The sequence below is a fragment of the Mercenaria mercenaria genome, chromosome 9 (assembly GCF_021730395.1).
Source record: "Mercenaria mercenaria strain notata chromosome 9, MADL_Memer_1, whole genome shotgun sequence".
NCBI lineage: Eukaryota > Metazoa > Mollusca > Bivalvia > Venerida > Veneridae > Mercenaria > Mercenaria mercenaria.
Genome location: NC_069369.1, coordinates 80692721 through 80711527, shown reverse-complemented (window position 1 = coordinate 80711527; position 18807 = coordinate 80692721). Strand labels below are relative to the sequence as shown.

The 18807-nt window shown below is 34.0% G+C and overlaps 1 protein-coding gene across 5 annotated transcripts in view; it reads right to left on the bottom strand.

Moving 5' to 3' along the window:
* The window catches only part of LOC123547584 (centrosomal protein of 290 kDa-like), a 113148-nt gene that overhangs the window by 71611 nt on the left and 22730 nt on the right, over nt 1-18807 (bottom strand). For all 5 annotated transcript variants that reach the window (XM_053551852.1, XM_053551854.1, XM_053551855.1 and 2 more), the window contains exons 9-10: nt 16348-16437; nt 15238-15345 (exon numbers count right to left, since the gene is read on the bottom strand). In XM_053551852.1, the coding sequence (XP_053407827.1) occupies nt 15238-15345; nt 16348-16437 (198 nt within the window). The remainder of the gene's footprint in view (nt 1-15237; nt 15346-16347; nt 16438-18807) is intronic.

Sequence of the window (18807 nt, the reverse complement as noted above, 5' to 3'; positions counted from 1 at the left end):
TTTTCCTCCATTTTAATTCTTCGTGCTTCTATTTTCCTTTGTTATATGCAAAAAAAAAAAAGTTGATAATAAATCAACCCTTTCCTTAAAGGCTTGCATTCATTAAAATTTCAAGAAGTATAATCAAATTACACAGATCATACCTTTTCTACAAAGTTCTACAACAATATATGCATCATTTTTTTGTATTTTATAAGTTAAATGCTCTAACTTCTGTTACCTCCACTCACATACCTTCACCTTAAACTGATCCTCGGGTTTGAACGCGGCTCACATTTTTTTATGACAAATATGACAAACAACAAAACATGTCTTAACTTAACTACTAAAATAATGTTTACCTGCATCATGCAAAATATAAAACTACCATAATCTTTTGTAAGTTAAATGTTACTGATTACAATGTAACAGAATTATGTCCAATTCATATAATTAATATTAATTTACAATATTTTTTCATATTCTACCTGTATTTTGTTATGCGTTCTTGCAATGCCAATTCATTGTAATTCGATTATTCAAGATACAAGGAAGAACAATTTACCTTTAATCTTTGAAATTAAATATGTCAAAATGAAAATGAAAAACTTTTAATCTGTGCATGAATCTAAAAAGTAGTAAAACATCGTTATGGTAATAAAACTGTCCGAAACACCGCCACTGTTTAAACAATGCACTGAGAGAATTTTAACATTATATTATTCAAATATTATAATATGAAGTAATAATCCTTAATAAAGTTTTCAAAGAACCGGAAATATTGAACCACTTAAGTCATGAATTCATTTCCTCAATTTTCAATTATATTGATTTTGTGTCAAAACAGCTTTTTTTAAATAAAATTTTAAACAGGGCATGCCTACAATTTTTTTTCATTCAAAACAGCTTGGGAAAGTATAAATAACTGACAATGCATTTATAATTTGTTTCAGCTATTATAAGAAAGCCAAATTCAGTATCATGTTTGGCACAGAATCTTTATCAGATTCCAGCACAATAAGCAGTGTTTTTCAACATAACCATTTTCTTATGTTATGCCTAGCACTCCAGGCTTCAAAATTTTGTAATATATTGTGTTTGATTATGATAAAAAATTGCAAAACTAAGAATAATGTGACACAAACCTTTACCAATCCACAGTATTAAAGGTACACCTTGCTCACAAATGAATGAAGTAACCTTGAAGATAGAAAACAATTATTTGCTCCAGTTCCTTGAAAGTTTGACTACTAAGTACAATTTTGTTTATCATAATTTTTTTAATGTGAACCTATAAACTGAATCATAATTTTCAATGTGAAACCATGAAATTAATCAATAACTTTTAATCCAAAACTATGAACTTTAATTTTCAATGTAAACCTATAAACTCAATCAATTTTAAATGTGAAACTACAAATCATGCTGAACCATGTTCTCAGATTTTATTTCTTAATCAACATTGAGCTTTTTTAAAATCTTTATTTTTCACATAATATTAAAGTTCAAATTTGTAGCATAAATACACTATCTTTAACAAAGTATTCTATCTCCAACAAAGAAAAACATATGGATAATTTAAATTAACAATTCCATTAATAATTTTTCAACCTTTATACAACTGTTATCATCTTATCAACATCTTAGTATTTCATGCGTAAATCCTGTACCACCAAAACTCAAAAATTCATATATGCCCCTTGACTTAATTCCAGCTAATCTGAGCCACAAAAACTCAAAATTCATACACTTCTTGACTTAATTCCAGCTAATCTGAGAGGAAATTAAAGTCAATGACTTGCATCTTAACCATATCTGTATAACTGCATGCAATATTTCTTTAATGAGAAATAGTATTTTGGCCTCAATCCAAGGAATTTAAGCCAAAAATATGTAAATCAGACCTTTGGTTTACAAATTTTTGTATTGTCATATTGAAACAATAACAAATACGTGAAACAATAAAATCCTGACCGTAATAAAGTTAAGTGTTAAGTTATTGAAACATGAAACGTAAAACCTGGACATTATTTTGTCATTGATACATTTTTTTTTGACAATGCTCTGTTAACTGTAAGACAGTTAGTATTCTTACAGTTCAAGTAATGAACTAACAATAAATCAGAAATAAACGCAAGAAATTTATTTTTGCTATTTTCATATTTTCATTATGCCGTGAAGTGAAAAAATTAGTCCTTGCAATAACTGAGACTTTTACGGGAAAAGCTACCAGCTTAGGCAAGATTCAACCTCACATTATTAGGCTGTTTTTAAAATTCGCAAAATTTTGCTCATGGAAAAATATCTGAAGCTACAGTAAAATGTGGGTAGATTTGTGGGTGGACCACAGTAGTTTTACACCACAAGACAACTTACTATTCTATTCTTTGTATGTCTAATTTAAAGTTACTTTCTAAACCAGCAAATATGATTTATAAGCGCTAAAAATCTATTTTCAAGAGATAAAGAAGTTTTTTCCCTTCATTTCTACTAAAAATTACCTAGAGTATCTGAATTGAAAACTCTCTTCTAATGCTTTATAGTACACCTTGGAAATGTTGCAAACGTCTTTAGTTTTACTATGATGGTACAGTGATCTATCGCTCACTCAAGCTCGCTCACTTCAGCACCTGGGCTCCTTTTAGAAAATCTATATAGACTCAAGCGCGGCACCTCTCCACACACACCTCACCCTCATGTCCTTTTCATTAATTCACTTTCTATGTCAGGATTGCTCAAAAATGTGGAGAACTTGTGCAGTTTGCTCATCCCCTCGTCAACTGAGGAATGTGGTACTACTATACTTCTTCCTTTTCTGGGGACCTCTGTGGCTCAGTGGTTAAGGTCGCTGACTTAGAATCACTTGCCTCTCAAGGATGTGGGCTCAAGCCTTTATTCGAGGCATTGAATTCTACATGTCAGGCAGCCATCCAGCTGGCTTACTAAATGTTGGTGGTTCAACCCAGGTGGATCCTTTTCCAGCCATGATCTCTTCGAAATCTCACAAGAAACTGATGTAAATGGTGAATGACCTTGAATGCAAACTTAGTAACTCCTAGCAGCACACAAGTCTTTTTTAACTCAAGGATGGATAACTGTTAAAGGTTATATGTTTTTTATTTTCAAGCTTTGAATACCAGTCTCAAAAATTCAACTCTTCCAACTTCAAAACTGAGCTGATGTTGAATTTTTGTGTTCTGAAGTTATAAAGTCAGAAAACTGACTTGTCATTGGTCAATTCTGAAAATATACACAGAAACAGCCAATCAGATGCTTGACTTTTCTGACTAGTGTCCCAACTCAGAAGATCTCGGGTTTAACGTCTTTTTCAACAATTTTTCAGTCATATAAACGACGGTGTCTGCTTGTAGCAGTGAGCATATGCCTGCCTGACTGGAATATCACGCCGTAGACACGTGGCATGATACCCCACCCAGTCACATTATACTGACACCGGGCTGACCAGTCCTAGCACTATCCTCTTAATGCTGAGCGCCAAGCGAGGAAGCTACTAGTACCATTTTTTACGTCTTTGGTATGACGCAGCCGGGGATTGAACCCATGACCTCTCGCAATCGAAGCGGATGCTCTACCACTAGGCTACCGAGGCGGTTAACTCAGATCTGTACAAATGGACTGGAACCAAATGCAACATTTAATCTGTTAGCTTGTCTTGGTTATAATTAAGTTTAAACCTAAACAAATAAACTGACAGTGCAGTGTTTCATCAGAAATTTTTTTCTCCAATAAGGAAATTGCTTTTTTCAGTTTAAATAACCTCTAGAGATAGCATTTTTATACATACTTCTATGAAAACTATCACATATAAAATAATAAACTTCAAAGAGTGGTAAATATTTGGTGTTTATTCCTTATAAGCGATCAGCTTATCTATAAAGTTCTCTTTATATACTCCTTAAAAGTTTACTTTAGGACTTTAAATCTTGTCAAAGATGTTTACAATAGGTGAAAATTCTTTCTAATAATTGAGATAAGCTATGAAAATATTGTTAGATTTTGATCATATTATGTTTGGCCATCACGTTTTGATCATAAATTAATGGTTTTAACAAATTACTGGTATATTTCCCATCGTAAGTAAAAATATATATATGTGATATCCATAAATTTTTACAATAATTACTTCATATTCACTAATTTGATTTTTTTATGAACATTTTCAGACTTTAATGATGACATTGTATCAAATAGTCATACTCAAACTATGTCAAACATATATCTGGGACTGCACCATCTGAGATATACTTGCTAAAAGATTTCCAAGGGGTCATCTTGCAAAAGCCTCTTGAAACTCTGCACCCACGATACCCTAAGTTAAAATCCTGGATCCACCCCTGATTTAAAACTAGAAAATATAACATTACCATGATACTTCTAAAATCAGGGTTTCAGAACAAAATTTTTTCATTTAGCCCCCCTCCCTCTCTGTTTCCCCCCTGCCTCCACATGTGACAATTATCTCTCCCCTCCTCCCACCCTATCTAAATATTTGTCTGTCTGTGTGTCTGTCTGTTCATCTGTCCTCATCAGTGTGTTTTTCTTTTTCTTCCCCTTGTTATTGAATGACTATATGTATTAGACCTTCCTGCCTAGGTCATCAATAATTTTGAAAACTCTTGGAAAAGTACAGCCACAAATCCAATTAGAGCCAGTCTGATGACATGTTAATAACATGACAGCAACAATACCACACTTGTGCACCATGACCCCTAAGGGTCTTCTATCTGTTTTACAGTATTGTACTTACACCAGTACAACTTGCCAGACACAGTAAGATACCATCAAACTTTAACACATCCCCCACCCATTTCACTGTCAAAGATTCCTATCTCAAACAGGTAATAGGCTGCAATCAGCAAAATATCAAGGTAACTGAGGGCACTGTATTTTTACAAAATTAACAACCAATCTATGTGCAGTTAAATTGCATATTTTTATTTATTTTAGAACAATAATCGAGGTAACTATCATGCTAAATTAATAAAACATGGCACACGGCAATGTTACCTGGGTACAGGAATGTGCCATTGATAATTACCCTAGCAGATGAAATATTTTGACAAGGTTAGAAACATGAAAATTCCATGCAGTAATAATTACTTTACTCATGCAAGAGTCTTGCACCATCTTCCTTGCTTTATTAGTTTATAATATTTGAATGATGGCAAAAAGTAAATAAAATATAAACAGTACCTGCTGATCACAAAAATCCTTTCTATTTATGCTATGTATATTATTGAGATATCTAATCTTGTATCTTTCAGGTACATGAAAATGAAATGCTGTGTAATTTTAAAAAATCTTATCTAGTTGCTGTAGATAAAATTAAAGCTGATACCTACGAGACTTGTAAAGTGTAAGTCCACTATCACCTTTTCTTTTCTCACAAAATTTAAATGCACCAGAGGTCTGCAACAACTCAAAAGGTAAAAATTAAAATATCCCAGATTTTATTCCACAATGTCACTCACATAAAAAAAGAGACAAATAATTCCATAATATCTATGAGTCAACTGGATACAGCTTATATCTGCATTAAGCTATTGTACCTTTAATTATAATTAATCCTTTGACCTCTCTAAGAAGTGGTCATTACAAATCTTTTAATCACTTTTCAAGGGTAAGACTGTGGAGTCAGTGGGTGCAGGTATTAAATCTATCGCTTATTAGCGACCTTACACGCTTTTACCATTAAACCTTTTTTGTCAATCACTGTTTTTTTTTCTCTTCCAGACGGTTTAACTGATGACAGTTTATTTGTTCAATGTAAGAGGCTCAAATAGTATAAAGTAATAAATTATTAACTGTATATTAACATGCATGTTTATCATGCACAAAATAGTTTTTTCATATTTTCATTTTTGTCCCTATTGTTTATGGTATTGGACAACAATATCTCATTAAGTGAGGTATTAACAAATCTTTAAAAGCAAAATGTATCTGAAATGGTTACTGTTAAAAAAAACTTATCTCATGACAAACTAATAAATCCTTTTAATGTATCTAATAAAACAATGCTAACAAACAATGGAATACAGAACAGTTTTCTACTCAAATAACTAACAAAAAGTATGCCCACGGGCAGAATGTCGAGCCCGCCAGCTGTCTAAGAGTGACCTTGACCTTAGACCTACGGACCTGGTTCTTGTGCTTGACACTCCGTCTCATAATGGTGAACATTCAGTCCAAGTTACACCAAAATCTCACTATGCATGAAGAAGAAATGCTCCGGGCAAACTTCAATTTGACCTTTGTCCTCAAACTGTGACCTTGACCTTTGAGATAGGAACATGGGATGTGCGCACAACACTCCTTCTCATTGAGGTTAACATTCATGCCAAATATAAATAAGATTGGTCCATGCATGTCAAAGTTATGGCCCGGACAAAATCAGACGGACGCACACAAATATGGACGGACACACGCACATACACCGACCCAACAAAAGTGACAATTAAGTCAAGCTCACCACATGTGGGCCTGACAAAAATAGGACAATCTCGTGATTTCCACACATTCGAAGACATGATCTCTCTAACATACAGGCAGTGTTTTCCTTTAAAAGATTTAGGGCCAAAGTCTGGCCCTACTCCTAACAGCCTTTTTTCTGAATCTCAAAGCTGAAATTCACAGTTATTTTTGTTTACTTTTTCACCCAATAATGTAATAATGAAACAAACCTTAAACATTTGAAACACAAGGCAATCTATTAGTTTTTACTGACTAATGTTTTCTTAAATGCAAAAGTCTGGCAAAAATATCACCTTTTTAATAATTCCCTATATAGACATTTTACAACACATTTTTCCCCCCTGGTCCAGTTTCCCTATCAGACACATTCATTCAAAGACAAAACTTTACTGAACTATTTTTTAAAAATTCAATTAATAATGAAACAAAGCGCATTCATTTTCTTCTTTACGACTTACCCTGCCATGTAAATATATCTACTTTCTATGATTTCTTTTTATTTACCCTATTAGAAAATTTGCTTAATCCTGTCTATTTATAATTTCTGATATTATTTAATCCAAACTAATTCACACAGTACATGATATACCTATTTACTGAAACATTACAAGCATCCTATGATAAATTTTTGCGACTGGGACATAGCGACACACCAATCAATCAATCTATCGTAACTTAATTTTGACAGCCATTTGTAGCCAATGGCCAGAATATTACCGATTACAAAATTAATTAAATTATAGTCACTACATACATCACACTACCAACTTCAATTTGTTTTTTAGTTTAAAGGGGCATACCTTCAAGGATACATCACAAGTTCTCAAAATTTGCAAAACATATACTGTGATATCATTTATATTTATAACTCTGTAAAAAAGCTTGTAATATGCCTCTAATATAGTAACAATTATTTTTATGCTCAACATTTCCATATAAAAACTGGCAATAAAATATGTATTATTTGCTCATGAAGATTTTTTACGACTTACATTAGTGACAATCCAATAAATCTCCGTTTCTCATATAAATCTTCTTTTAAGTTAATTTCCTTATCTTGAAATCACGAATAAAATGTCCAAATGCATTTTACATTTTATTTACATCCATTTATCTTCTTATCCATAAGTGTATCCATTTTAAACATGTAATAAAAGTATGAAAATAAAAACAGTTACAGAGCCTCGGGTTTATTTTGCGATAACAAACATGAAATGAAGCGGATCAAAGATCAAATATTTGATAATGATTGGTCAGTATAAAAACAGAGCAAATATATGAATAATGCATGTAAATTAGTATTGACTGTAAAAGGTAATGACTTTTTGGTTAACGTATCAGGTGACTTGATCGCAAAAACAACAACAGTGTATTTTGGATAAAACATAACAGTTATAGGACAAGGGTAGAGAGGGAATTTCTCCTAGATTGCTAAGATGATGCATGTAATTAATATTAACCCCCAAGTCAATAAAATGGACATTAACACTCAGCAGTGGGGCTATAAATTACAACAGTGGTCAATTCTGGACAATGTGTGAAATGATAAGAAGGAATGTGTAAAACAAAAAACTACACATGTATATGGCAACAGCACCGACTCTTTTAAGTCCACAGTTTTGATGGCTTAGCTTCCTATTTCTAGTCTCAATGTTTCAATGTTGCATAATTTTATTAATGTATAAAATGCAGTGAGATACATTTTTCTATCAAAAAATGTGTGTCTCATCTCAGCTATGTTCACAATGTAACTATATACAACAAAAGCATTGATTTGTTTTTATTATTAATGAAAATCACACGGCTCTTTTTCAACAAGTTCAGTGTCTGATTTCCTGAATTATTCCTTTGAATTTTACTTGTTTGTGGAGGTAAATATCATTTACTACACTTAGCTGAGAGTTATTCCTTGCACTGAAAGCAGTCTTCTCATCTTTAGACGGACAACTGCTACACACTTGGTCATTGTATGGTCAACAGACTTTTATTTACCAAACTTCACATAAGAGTTATTTTTTGCACTGAAATGTAGTCTCATTTTTATCAGTCATCCATGAAAGTAATTGTGAGTTAAGGTATGTTTTTCTGCATTACTGTCATAGTCATTCTGGATTAATTCTGAATTAATGTCACTCTCATTGTAGTTACTTGAGTCAAAGACATTCTGGTCATTTTGATCTAAGGGCATAGGCATACTGAAATTGAGTCAAAGACATTCTGAATAAAGGTCACAGTTATTCTGACTTGTGATCGCAGTCATTTTGATCTAAGGGCATAGGCATACTGAAATTGAGTCAAAGACATTCTGAATAAAGGTCACAGTTATTCTGACTTGTGATCGCAGTCATTTTGATCTAAGGGCATAGGCATTCTGAACTTGATTCAAAGTCATTCTGAATAAAGGTCACAGTTATTTTGACTTGTGATCGCAGTCATTTTGACCTAAGGGCATAGGCATTCTGAACTTGATTCAAAGTCATTCTGAATAAAGGTCACAGTTATTCTGACTTGTGATCGCAGTCATTTGACTTAAGGGCATAGGCATCCTGAACTTGATTCAAAGACATTCTGAATAAAGGTCACAGTTATTCTGACTAGTGATCGCAGTCATTTGACTTAAGGGCATAGGCCTCCTGAACTTGATTCAAAGACATTCTTAATAAAGGTCACAGTTATTCTGACTTGTGATCGCAGTCATTTGACTTAAGGGCATAGGCCTCCTGAACTTGATTCAAAGACATTCTTAATAAAGGTCACAGTTATTCTGACTTGTGATCGCAGTCATTTTGACTTAAGGGCATAGGCATACTGAAATTGAGTCAAAGACATTCTGAATAAAGGTCACAGTTATTCTGACTTGTGATCGCAGTCATTTTGACTTAACGGCATAGGCATTCTGAACTTGATTCAAAGTCATTCTGAATAAAGGTCACAGTTATTCTGACAGGTGATCACAGTCATTTTGACTTAAGGGCATAGGCAACCTGAACTTGATTCAAAGACATTCTGAATAAAGGTCACAGTTATTCTGACTTGTGATCGCAGTCATTTGACTTAAGGGCATAGGCATCCTGAACTTGATTCAAAGACATTCTGAATAAAGGTCACAGTTATTCTGACTTGTGATCGCAGTCATTTGACTTAAGGGCATAGGCCTCCTGAACTTGATTCAAAGACATTCTGAATAAAGGTCACAGTTATTCTGACTTGTGATCGCAGTCATTTGACTTAAGGGCATAGGCAACCTGAACTTGATTCAAAGACATTCTGAATAAAGGTCACAGTTATTCTGACTTGTGATAGCAGTCATTTGACTTAAGGGCATAGGCAACCTGAACTTGATTCAAAGACATTCTGAATAAAGGTCACAGTTATTCTGACTTGTGATCGCAGTCATTTGACCTAAGGGCATAGGCATTCTGAACTTGATTCAAAGTCATTCTGAATAAAGGTCACAGTTATTCTGACTTGTGATCGATGTCATTTTGACTTAAGGGCATAGGCATTCTGAAATTGATTCAAAGACATTCTGAATAAAGGTCACAGTTATTCTGACTTGTGATCGCAGTCATTTTGACTTAACGGCATAGGCATTCTGAACTTCATTCAAAATCATTCTGAATAAAGGTCACAGTTATTCTGACTTGTGATCACAGTCATTTTGACTTAAGGGCATAGGCATCCTGAACTTGATTCAAAGACATTCTGAATAAATGTCACAGTTATTCTGACTTGTGATAGCTGTCATTTGACTTAAGGGCATAGGCATTCTGAACTTGATTCGAAGACATTCTGAATAAAGGTCACAGTTATTCTGACTTGTGATTGCAGTCATTTTGACTTAAGGGCATAGGCATTCTGAACTTGATTCAAAGACATTCTGAAAAAGGTCACAGTCATTCTGACTTGTGATAGCAGTCATTTGACTTAAGGGCATAGGCATTCTGAACTTGATTCGAAGACATTCTGAATAAATGTCACAGTTATTCTTACTTGTGATAGCAGTCATTTGACTTAAGGGCATAGGCATTCTGAACTTGATTCGAAGACATTCTGAATAAAGGTCACAGTTATTCTGACTTGTGATTGCAGTCATTTTGACTTAAGGGCATAGGCATTCTGAACTTGATTCAAAGACATTCTGAATAAATGTCACAGTTATTCTGACTTGTGATCGCAGTCATTTGACTTAAGGGCATAGGCATTCTGACCTTGATTCGAAGACATTCTGAAGAAAGGTCACAGTTATTCTGACTTGTGATTGCAGTCATTTTGACTTAAGGTCATAGGCATTCTGAACTTGATTCAAAGACATTCTGAAGAAAGGTCACAGTCATTCTGACTTGTGATCACAGTCATTTTAACTTAAGGGCATATGCAATCTGAACTTGATTCAAAGACATTCTGAATAAAGGTCACAGTCATTCTGACTTGTGATCGCAGTCATTTTAACTTAAGGGCATAGGCATTCTGAAATTATTAGTCCCAGTTATTCTGAATAAACGTCAGACAATCTGACTGAAGGTCTTTCAGGCATTCTGACTTAAGGTCGTAATCATTGACTTAAGAGCATAGGTATTATGAATTATTGTCAGGTAGAGTCAGTAAAAAGTAATATTCTGTAAGTAAATTTGAAAGACCTTTAAATATTTACTTATTGTACATAATGTTAAAATATAAATTGAATATTAAAGTACTTATGGTATTTCTTCATTAAATGTACACACAGTTTTATAGAAAAAACTGGAAATATATGTGTGTACTAAATAAACATCGGCGTATTTAATTTTGGAAAGAGGCAGTGCAAAAAATATATCAATATTATACACTGGCCATGCATTCCCTTTCCAGTGTTTGTGTCTGCAGCATCGATGATTTAAACACCGGAAAGGTTACAAAATGCGCCAAAATGCATCATTTGGCATTTAGAAATTAACTAAGAATGCAAAATTTGTCCAGGGGAGCATGCCCCCTAACCCCTAGAACAATTGCTTACACTTCTATTTTGGCCCAGCTACACTGACACGAGTGTACTTTCTTTGAGGTACAGAAGTTGCCCCACCTACACTTCATTAGGAAAAATGTTAAAGTCCTGATATACACCAAACCTGCACCACTTTGTATGTATAATGTAAGAATTCTACAGGGAGCATGCTTCCAAACACTCCTTGTACAGTGGCTTACACTTCCATTTTGGCCTAGCTACGCCCCTGAATTATGAATTTCGCCAGAAAGCACCATATTTTGCATTTAGAATGTAAAAATCTTCCGGGGGAGCATGACTGCCCCCTCCCCCACTAAACACCCTAAAACAGTGGCTTACACTTCCATTTTGGCCCTGCTACCCACTTGAAACTATATGGTACAGTAGTTCCCCCGGGCCTACACTTCATGAAAAAGTTTAAAGGTCCAGATATACACGAAAAACGCACCAATTTGTATCTTTAATGTGCATTTTTTCCTGACCCGGTCACCCCCCTAGGACAGTGGCCTACACTTCCATTTTGGCCTTGCTAAAATCCGGAATTATGAATTTTGCTAAAATACATTATTTTGCATCTAATTTGTGCAATTTTTATGGGGGAGCATGCCCAAGAACCCCCAGGACAGTGGCATATACTTCCATTTTAGCCTAGCAAAGCCCTTGAATTATGAATTTCGCTAAAACGCATCATGTTTTATCTGGAATGTATTTTTTCTGGGGAAACATCCCCCCATCACCCTTAGAACAGTGACTTTTACTTCCATAACGGTCCAGCTACGCCTTTGACACTGGTGTACATTCTAAATTGTACAATAGCTATCCCGGGTCTACACTTCATTTTGAAAAATGAAAAACATAAAAGTCCAGATATAAACCAAAAAGCACCATTTTGCATCTATAATGTGAACATTTTCTGTGGAAGCATGCCATACCCTCCTTTGGCAGTGGCCTACAATTCCATTTTAGCCGAACTACACCCCTGAATTCTAAATTTCAAGCTTTAGGTCTTGTGATTCAAAGTTGCATTCATATTATAGTATTATAAAACATTGCCATTTACAATGTAAATTATATTTTATCACACGCTACAATATAAATTGATTACATTGTTTATTCTTAATTTCGTTAAAACAGTTTCAATACAGATTTTTAATAAAACACATCTCAAAATAAAACAATTATTGAGTTATCACATTCATTCTTGTTGTGAGACACAAAATTTAACATTGACTAAAGTTTTACAATCATTAAACATGTTCTAAAATTCTCAAACCACCATTAGAACAGATTCCAAGCTTATCAAATTGGTCAGTGCCATTAATTCACATTATCTGATCTTAATGGGACATCATGCTGACAAAACAACAAGCCTGAAAGTTCCAAATCAAAATTGATTCTCCAGCTACCCCTTGTCCTATAACTGATAAAAAGAAATACTATATTTTGGTTAAACATGGATTTTAGCCCTCTAATACAATTTTCATGCAATTTTACTTGCTAGAAAATAAAATATTATATTTTGGTAAAACAGTGATATTTTCCATCAATATATATAATGTAACATGCTAGAGAATGATATTTTTGATAAACAAGGCTATTATGCCTCCAAATTATAATGCAGGGAATGAAATTTTGGTCAAAAAGGGACATTTTCTCTCTAACAGATGCAGTGTTAAAATGTTACCTCCAATATAAATTATACAATGTTACATGCCAGCCAGTGAAATTTTAACCAAACAGGGACATTTTATCTTTGATAGATGCAAATATCAGAGAATGAAATAGTGCATTTTGGTTACAGCCTCCAATATAATATTATATTATGCAATGTTACAAGTTAGAAAATACACGAAAATATTCTAAAAACAATACCAATAATCTGAAACACCTTTAAATTTAAAGGTTTTTAAGGAGTAGAACTAGTTTCGTGGTTTTCCTAATTACTTTTTTGAATCGTTTTTTTTTCAACCACGCCTATATTTTCTCCAAATCAGTTAGACCATTTTTTGTCAAATATGACCTATGTTAAATCAGATACAACTGAACATAACAGTAATTTTTTTTAAAAGTCATGAAAAGCACGGCATGCTTTCTGGTTCAACTAAAGGTGACACATCGGACAACAAAAAGTGACATATATATATATCAGACAACAAGAGCCACAGTATAACCTCTGGTAATAACACTCTACAGAACAAACACCCATCTTCATAGACAGAAAGTTTTTCTATATGCTATTGTTTTAATAATTAAGCTGTAGAGAACAATGACCTCCCTACAGCAAACATATTTTTGTCTCCTTAGTGGTGTTTGCTTTAGAGAAATTTGCTTAAGATGTTTATACAGGTCTGTTATAGAGAGGTTTTTTGTAGTGTGTGTTCGGGTTTAACGTCTTTTTTCAACAATTTTCAGTCATATAAACGACGGTGGTTTTTTGTAGAAAAGTTTACTCTGTACAGGTTTGCTATAGAGGTTTGTTCTGTACAGGTTTGCTGTAGAGGTTTGCTATAGAGAGGTTTGTTCTAGAGAAGTTTGTTCTGTAGAGATTGGCTATAGAGAGGTCTGTTCTAGAGAGGTTTGTTCCAGAGAGGTTTGTTCAGGAGAGATTTGTTCTGTACAAGTTTGTTCTAGAGAGATTTGTTATAGAGAGGTTTATTCTAGAGAAATTTGCTCTGGAAAGGTTTGCACTGTACACCATTTTAAAGAGGTATAAAACTACAGAAGCCTGGACATTTACCTGTATATGGACACTCCTCACAGCAGCTATGTGTACTAACATGCATACAAGCAAACACTGATACATGCAGCCCTATACTGGAAAACATAAAACATGCATATCTCAGTTGCTAATTTACAAAATTACATACAATTTAAACTGTAATGACACAGTTCCTGTACAAATTTGTATCATCAAAAGAATGTCAAATAAAATGTCAAATTTTGCGAAATATTACATTTTACAAGCTAGAACCTAATTTGTATCTGTCATGAAATGCATTCAAATCCTTTTAACTCTATCTTTAAAGTCAGGTTTCCTTAAATTTTCAAAACTGCAGTAGTTTCTATAACCTGACAGAAATTTCTCCATTTTTTCTGAGTTTGTTTTTTTAAAGTCGAAATGTTGTTGCTCCAAGAAGGCCTGGCCATGATTTAAGAAACAAAATTGTGAAATCAGTAATACTGTTGATTGAGGGGGGGGGGCTACTAAATACTAAATTATAGTGGCTCGTACAGCGGTATAAATTAACTAACTCAAATCCAAATAAATTCTGATCTGAAATAAAAATTTCCATTTATTGTATCTTTATGAATTCAGGTTGTCACAGAACAGCCTTTTTTTGATGAAAACCAAAAAACAAAATGAAATGATTTCACATTATAATATGGCTTGATCTGACTGTCAGTTAAACAAAGAAGGTCAAACTGTGTATATTCTGCTATAAACAAGGGTTGACGTTGATGTGAAGACAGCGTTATGTCAGACTACTGCATGACGTCAAGTTTATTACTTTTTGGAAAAGTGAAGTCCAGCAAATTTATTTTTCAAAATAGTTCAGAAGTTCAGTTAGCATGTAATCAAGGCCTTCTCACAACTTATTGTCGAATTTTCCATGGCTATCTTTCAGATGCTTTGATATTCAACAACTCAGGCTAACACCGTTGTGCTTCAATTCCTGCACACCTGAACTCTGAAGCATGATTAACCAGGCGACAATGCCTTGATTATTCGATAAGTAAAAGTATTACTAAAGTACAATGTTACAGACATCCAAAGTACATACCTTGCTTTCCTGTGTTTCAAGGACCAAGAACTCTAGGTGTTCTGATTGCTCTTTCAGTTCTTCATATGTTTGAGTTGTCTCCCTTAAATCTTCTTTCAGCTTCTCAATCTACCAAAGTACATGAGGTACTACTAAGTGTTTTGCTTTTACGTCTCAATAAAAAGCCTATAAACCTGCAACCATTAACACACCTTTTCTTTCGCAGAGTAATTTCCCATTCTTCCATAAAATCATATTGATTTTCAGAATACAGTTGCTGACAGAAATATCAACCATTCTCTTCTAACAATGAATATCCAACCGTTCCTACACACATTTTGTCCTTTCATTAGATTCAATTAGATAAATTTCAAAACATAAATTTCTTGCCTGTTTACAGAATCATTTATGAATCCTCCATTTAATGTTTCAAAATTTTGCCACTACGTAACTTACATTTTTATTGTTTATTTTGAAAAAGGCATAACATCAAAACTGCAATAAAATTAACTGTAAAATAATTGTTACTATCATGCTGGTGTTGATCTTTTTAGTATTTATAAAAATTAGAAATTAACCATTCTATTCAAAAGAAGATATGAACAGGGACCATTTGTCAGAAATAACTGCCATAACTGCCATAACGCAAATCTGAGAAGAATTATCTCCTCAAAAACACTATGCACACCGCTTAGCAAGATCATCTACTTAGGTTAGAATGTAAAAAGAAAATACTGTAGTCAAATAAAAATGCTTTTCTTACTTTTAAGAATCATACTTACCAGAAACATGGTAACTGACGTCAGATGAATCAAAATCAAAATGTATATAAAACCAGTAAATCATTACAAAAATAGCCTTGATTTACAAAGCCTGTAAAGACATTGTTCCAGTTAGTGTACATGTGTTTGACTATGAATTAATATTTTGAAGACAGTTGACTTAAGACACATGCTTCTCTTCTTTGTGGGTTAAAGCCTTTCTCTAACCATATGAGGAAGTCTTCAAGCTGACAAAAATGAGTGGTTTTACCCAGTGGTTATACCTGTGACAGAGATCATGTTTCTCCATCATTCAAAAGTTTGACCTAAATCTGATCAGTAAGACTCAAATTCTAGCAAGAAAAATTACCTGTTTTGTTTGTGTTTCATTCTCAGAGGTGAGGCGATCTTTCTCTGAAGTAAGTTGGTCTTTCTCCAAAACCCAGCTTGTGTCATACTCCTGAAATACATGTAACTTCCATGTAACTTGTAGCTTTCATGTAACTTTCATGTAGCTTTTATGCAATTTTCAGGTAACTTTCATGTAATTTTAGTGTAACTTTCCTGTAATTTTCATGTAATTTCAGCAAAGCTTTCCCATAACTTTCATGTAGCTTTCAAATAACTTTCGTGTGATTTTAGTGTAGCTTTCTTGTAATTTTCATGTAGCTTTCAAGTTACTTTCATATAATCATTTACCTTGTTGTAATTTTCATGTAGCTTTTACTTAGTTTTCAAGTAATTTTCATAAAATAATTTACAATGTTGAATTTTTCCTGTAACTTTCCCATAGCTTTCATGCAACTTTCTTGTAACATTCACATTACTTTCATATGTAATTTTCACTTTATAATCAATTAAATTTCATGTAATTTGTTAACATGAATGATTCCATATTCCAACAGTATTAAACTCAAAACTATCAGGTGTTATGACAAGAGGGTCATGATGACCCTGGATCGTTCACCCGAGTAATATGAGCTACATGTTTCTAATGTCAAACTGATGATTTTTAGAATTTTTTTGGAAGATTTTCCAAAGTACAATCAAGTAACCCCTGGGGCGGGCCAGTTTTACCCCGGGGGTCATGATTTGAACAAAGTTTGTAGAAGTCTACTAGGCAATGTTATATATCAAATATCTAAGATCTAGGCCTTCTGGTTTATTTTTAGCAAATTTATGAAGATTTCCCTATGTATAATCAAGTAACCCCTGGGGCTGGGTCAATTTAACCCCGGGGGTCATGATTTGAAATTTTTTTGTAGAAGTCTACTAGGCAATGCTACATATCAAATATCTAAGATCTAGGCCTTCTGGTTTATTTTAACAAAATTTTTGAAGATTTTCCTATATAAAATCAAGTGACCCCTGGGGCGGGGGTCAAGATTTGAACAAATTTTGTAGAGGTCCACTAGGCAATGCTACATGTCAAATATCTAAGCTCTAGGCCTTCTGGTTTATTTTTAGAAAATTTTGAAGATTTTTCAATGTACAATCAAGTAACCGCATGGGACAGGGTCAATTTGACCCCGGAGGTCATGATTTGAAAACTTTTTGTAGAAGTCTATTAGGTAATGCTACATGTCAAATATCTAAGATCTAGGCCTTCTGGTTTATTTTTAGAAATTTTTTGAAAAATTTCCTATATAAAATCAAGTGACCCCTGGGGCAGAGTCAATTTTTCACCCCGGGGGTCATGATTTGAATGAGTTTTGTATAGGTCCACTAGGCAATGCTACATGTCAAATATCTAAGCTCTAGGCCTTCTGGTTTATTTTTTAATTTTTTTTTGAAGATTTTCCTATAGAAATCTATGTTAAATCAAGTGACCCCTGGGGCGGGGTCAATTTTGACCCTGGGGTCATGATTTGAACAACTTTAGTAGAGGTCCACTAGGCAATGCTACATGTCAAATAACTAAGCTCTAGGGCTACTGGTTTCTGAGAAGAAGATTTTTTAAGATTTTCCTATGTAAAATCAAGTGACCCCTGGGGTGGGGTCAATTTTGACCCTGGGGTCATGATTTGAACAAATTTGGTAGAGGTCCACTAGGCAATGCAACACTAAATATCTAAGCTCTAGGGCTTCTGGTTTTTGAGAAGAAGATTTTTAAAGTTTTTCCTTTCGGTTGCCATGGCTACCAGAGTTCTGCATGGAATTCAATTCTTTGAACAAGTTTTGTAGAGCTTCACCCAAGGAACATTCCTGTGAAGTTTGGATGAAATTGGCCTAGCGGTTTATGAGGAGATGTCGTTTAAAGTAAAAGTTTACGGATGGACAACGGACGCCGGATGGTGAACGATCAGAATAGCTCACCCTGAGCCTTTGGCTCTGGTGAGCTAAAAATGGAAGTACACAGGCTAAACCTGAAAACAAAAATGGCATCAGTATTGGTGTACGATTAGGGTTCAGGTGCATGGGTCACTCTATCTAAAAGTATGCACATGGACTTTTTTTTTGCAAAAGGGAAGTCAGACTTTAGCTCTTTATGACTTAAAAACACCTAGGTTTAAACAAGACACGTGAGCTTTCCCTCTATGATGTGTGGTCATGTTTTTTGATGAATTGAAATAATCTGAACAATCTTGGTAGTGGGTCACACAAGGAAAGTTTGTGTGAAATTATTTCAAAATCAGACTAGTGATCTAGAGATCAGGGGTGGCAAATTCAATTGTCCGTATTACCCAGGTTGTCCCAAAGCTTGTACAGACAAGTGAAATTTGACCAGAATTTACTATATAACTATCATACGGACAAGTACAATATAGCAATTAACAAGAATGGACAAGCAAGTCAAAATCAGATTTCGCCACCCCTAGAGATGTCATTT